This window comes from Perkinsus marinus (genome assembly GCF_000006405.1).
Source record: "Perkinsus marinus ATCC 50983 genomic scaffold scf_1104296970858, whole genome shotgun sequence".
NCBI lineage: Eukaryota > Perkinsozoa > Perkinsida > Perkinsidae > Perkinsus > Perkinsus marinus.
Window position 1 is genome coordinate 18,827 of NW_003202288.1, and position 4,164 is coordinate 22,990.

Here is a 4,164-nt window from a genome sequence, read left to right on the forward strand (position 1 = left end):
CAGTCTTGATCGACGGATGGCCGGGGTTATCGACACCGGTTTTGATACATTTGCCGAGATTAACACCTTGAGAGGTTTTTCATCCAGGGCGTGACACGAGGGAGACTCACCGTTCTTAGTAATCTTGCTCTTGAGCTTGTCGTAAAGTTCGGGCTTCTCGGTCAGCAACTCTGCCATATAGCTGCTGTGCTTGAAGAGATCAGGCAGGTTATCGGGAAGCTGAGATGACAGGGGCACAATCGCGAAGAGGCGATTAGAGAATAATAGCTTACATTGTCTGGATCGAACGTTGCCTTCTTTTCTTCACAAATATACTCCTTGTCACCGAGACCGAGCCTGATCCATTGAGGGAGGTGCTCAACAGTGGGGGCCAGACCAGTAGGGGGGTAAGAGGTCATCGCCTGGGAGGAATCTTTGGACGACGGACGCTACCGAATAATAGTATAATCAACAAATGCTATATAAACTATTGATTCAATAGTATCGAGTTCGAACTTGCTGAGTATGAGAGGCTAGAAAACGGGAATGCTGCTCGCTGAAATGGGACTAGTCCCATGAGACGGCTGACCTATCTCATGTTACGGCCCTAAGTCGGCGAGCAAATGAGCCGCTACGGTATAGAAAGGCGAACTGATAGGCTCTATGAAGGAAAGTCACTCGTAGAGGTGCGTACCGATCAAGGCAAGACACCGGGATTCCTCTAGAACGGAACGATATCAGATGCAAGGCTTCTACTGAAAGCTCATAGCCGGGATGGAACCCACGGCCTCTCTCATCATACGAGGATTCGGGGATAGTTCCCAGTGGGAGGGTGTAGGTCAGCAAGAGCAGTCGGCGGGCAGGCGAAGGGGAACACACCTTGAACTGCTTCATAGGGAAGGCATGCAAGGGGCAGACTTTTCCCATGTCTCCATCGGCTCGGGAGAAAACGCTTCTATTGAGGCCAAGCCCAAGAACCACAGTCAACCGTCTCGTAGTTGACATAATGGATAACAACAACAACAACAGCTGATCAAACATAACTCGAAATTAGTCCTTGTATAAGACGAAATATTTCAGTCGCTCACAGAGGGCTCAGCACAGACGAGTTTCTCGCATCTCATTCAAGTAAGTCGCTGAAGCATTCTATTCTGGAATAAATATATCAGAAGCTGTATAAGAATCTCATACGGTGACCTCTACCAATTCTCATGCAAATTCACAGATCCAAAGGTCAATATCGAGCGAGCTTGTGCGATCTGTCCGTTCGCCCTCGTTTCTAGCGAGACATTTGAACCCGACCAAGTTGTCCAGAAGCTCTCTGTTGGGAAGCTGTGCTATAAGCCTGTGATCGGTTGAAGTCTCATTCACTGAGCGGTTCGGAAATAACGCTAAGTGCTCACGAGAGCAGAATCAGAATGGTATTTTATATAGCCTCTGGTCAGCCTGTCACTGTGGATGACGCAGAGTTGGCTCGAGATCTTCATTGAAGATTCTTCAACGTCGTTGCGAAGGGGCCTTGTTGACAAGGAGCACTCTTCATGTAGAATTACTTTGAACCTGCATCTTGGACGGACTTCATCATAACGAGACCATCACTCGCTGACTTCAAGTGAAGTGGACGAACAGGGTTCGTCGAAGCCTCAGCACCGGCGTCCTTTTTAGTCCGTAATCCATATGAGAGTGGAATTCGTTCATCCCTTGATGATTGCGAATGAATCGAACAATTATCCATCACCTGGGCATGGCAACGACTGGATTAGTAGCACTGATGTAAGGAGAGTGCTATGCATCAGGATCTGATGATCAGGTGCATCTCTAATATCACCGCATTTTATACTGACTTCATTCCTAGTTCGGAAATTCAGGCTTCTACTCAAACTCAAACTTCGAAAAGAAGTACCGGCCTGATGCCACCGGTATCGAGTTCACCCGGTGAACTTCACCCTGAAATCCTATCGTCACTGGGGTTGGGAGAAGCGACTCCAACCCTGATGTCAAAGGATTGAAACTCGAATCCTGGCTGCCCGGGGGTACATTATTATACAACAAGTAGCGAGAAACCACCAATAACGGGCCAGGCGGGTGGGTTGAGCTCAAGTTTACCGGGCCTAAAAATCAAGGCCAGATTGGCTGATATGAACCGAACACTTCGTGTGCGGAATGATCCACATGGTCAGCTACACTCGTTGCTGGTAATGAGGAGAGTCCGGAGAAATCTCGAGAAGTCTTGTAACAAGACTCTTGTTGCTTTCCGTAGAGAGTAACACACTTGGAGTTGTGTGTAAATCTAAAGGCTGCAGTGAAAAAACTAGGTTTCTGAGTTTCGAGAGTTTCTGAAGCTTCCGAACCCAAGAGAGAGAACCGAGCATATATTCCTACATTGCCTTAATGGGCACTATGTCAACTTGTACCGTTAAGATTTCGAAGTGGCGCTAGCAATCACAAACCGAGCCAAGTTGATAGTAGGAAAGTTTCTTGCATTCACTGACGTAGTCTTTAGGGCAGCAGCCCCCTTTGCACGAGGACACATTGCCACAGTTGGTGTGCGTAAATGATACATACATTACTCAGACGGATAACTCATCCATCGGTACCCCATCGCGTGCTGATTGGTGAGAGCCTTGCCCCATCCGGTCCAAGGGAAAGGAGCTCATCAGTGGAGGTTCTTCACTGGAGGATCATCAAAACTATCCAACACAAGACCTATCTCCCATCACGAACATCATGTACTGTACATGATGTACAATACACATTGTACATCAGCATCACATCAGAAATGAGTATTGAATATAAAGTGGACCCAAGAGTCACTCCGTGTTCAATCCGAAGCCTCCGTTGGTCGGATGGATCTGGGCTTTCGTAACAAAGACTGAGTGGCCTTCCGATATTCATCACAGATGTTAGACATGATCTCATCACCAACTTTCTGAGCTACGACGTCCGGGGGATTAGTGATTCCAGCGAACACCTCCTGTAGGTCGGTGGCGATCTCTGGACACCTCAGAATTCCCGATGATGTCACACGAGAGGGTTGGAAGGCTCTACTATTGAATTCCTTCAACGGATCTTCGACTTTAATGTAGTGAAAACCAGCATAAATATTCTTATCAAAAACCGTCGTGATGAGACCATTGATCCTGAGAAAATCAGTAATAAATCCGAGACTCGTACTCTAAGTACGCCTGTACTGATGAACAGAAGCAGCCAAAGTCAGCTGGATCATTTACGTTTCAACGGAGAAGCCCCTTCACGTTTTATAGCTTACACCAAATATGTAAAATCATCACAAGTTATTCCAACAAGATTCTTTGCAGTCCCTCCGTTCTCCTTCGAGGACCGTTCATACATAAGGCTGCGAGGCCCGGCGTCAAGGAAACACATCCAACCTTTGCCGCGGAGATCATCAAACTTAGAGCTCTCGATTTTATACACTATCTGACACCATTGGAGAGCGGTAGAGATATATCATTGAGGGCTCATACCTCCTTAGGCGCTTCATGGAACATGGGTGCTATCGCTCCGTACGCTAGCGGCTCATTAGCCATCAAACAGATGCTAATCTGCATCCAAATGGTGGAAGTTTGCATTATGGCGGATTAAGATAAATTGTTCTGGTTGCCTGAAATTGATAGACGGTATTGATGAGTGGAAGCTCCTTTTATTCGACAGAGTGATGGGAGACGTATGAAGTATCCTTAAGCACCGAGCGGGAATCTATATTGGAAGACTGCGTCTCCGTGCGGTACTAACGATCCTTGCGCGCCGGTGTCTCTAGGAGAGTGCTCGAGCCACTTAGTTATCCTCACGACGGCCGATCCGATGGCCGGGCTTCCAGACTTGGGAGCCCGAAGAGTTTTCGCTACACTTCGATATACTCTACGAATTCCTCCTATGCATTGTGACGCTGAACATTCCACGGCAGAACAATCATGCAATGGTAGTTGACTGTAGCATAAGCACAACTGGTGCTGAGCTTATCCCTCTTTGGACACCCCAAAAAGTTCCTCACGAAGCGCGACCTTCGTACCCTTGTTGAACAACGTTGTTACTGATACCCGATACGAATGATGCAGACACTCAAGCAGTCAGAGCACTCGATTGCGGATATCCTCCAACTTCTTCATCACTACTTGAAGGGTTTTGTCCGTCTGGACAGGTGAGCAGCGACAGATTGCCGTGGAT

At 47.5% G+C, this 4,164-nt stretch overlaps 2 protein-coding genes across 2 annotated transcripts in view; both read right to left on the minus strand.

Moving 5' to 3' along the window:
- Positions 1–398, minus strand: part of Pmar_PMAR024469 (hypothetical protein) — a gene marked incomplete at both ends in the record, with an annotated part of 1,075 nt that extends 677 nt beyond the window's left edge. Inside the window, 2 exons of the mRNA XM_002767227.1 lie at positions 111–219; positions 273–398. Of these exons, the coding sequence (XP_002767273.1) occupies positions 111–219; positions 273–398 (235 nt within the window). The remainder of the gene's footprint in view (positions 1–110; positions 220–272) is intronic.
- Positions 399–2,800: 2,402 nt separating this feature from the next.
- On the minus strand, positions 2,801–3,569 carry Pmar_PMAR024470 (hypothetical protein; the record flags this gene model as incomplete). The annotated part of the gene is made up of 3 exons (XM_002767228.1): positions 2,801–3,119; positions 3,329–3,417; positions 3,465–3,569. 3 exons carry the CDS (start codon positions 3,567–3,569, stop codon positions 2,801–2,803), a joined length of 513 nt encoding a protein of 170 aa, XP_002767274.1.
- Between the last annotated feature and the right edge of the window lie 595 nt (positions 3,570–4,164).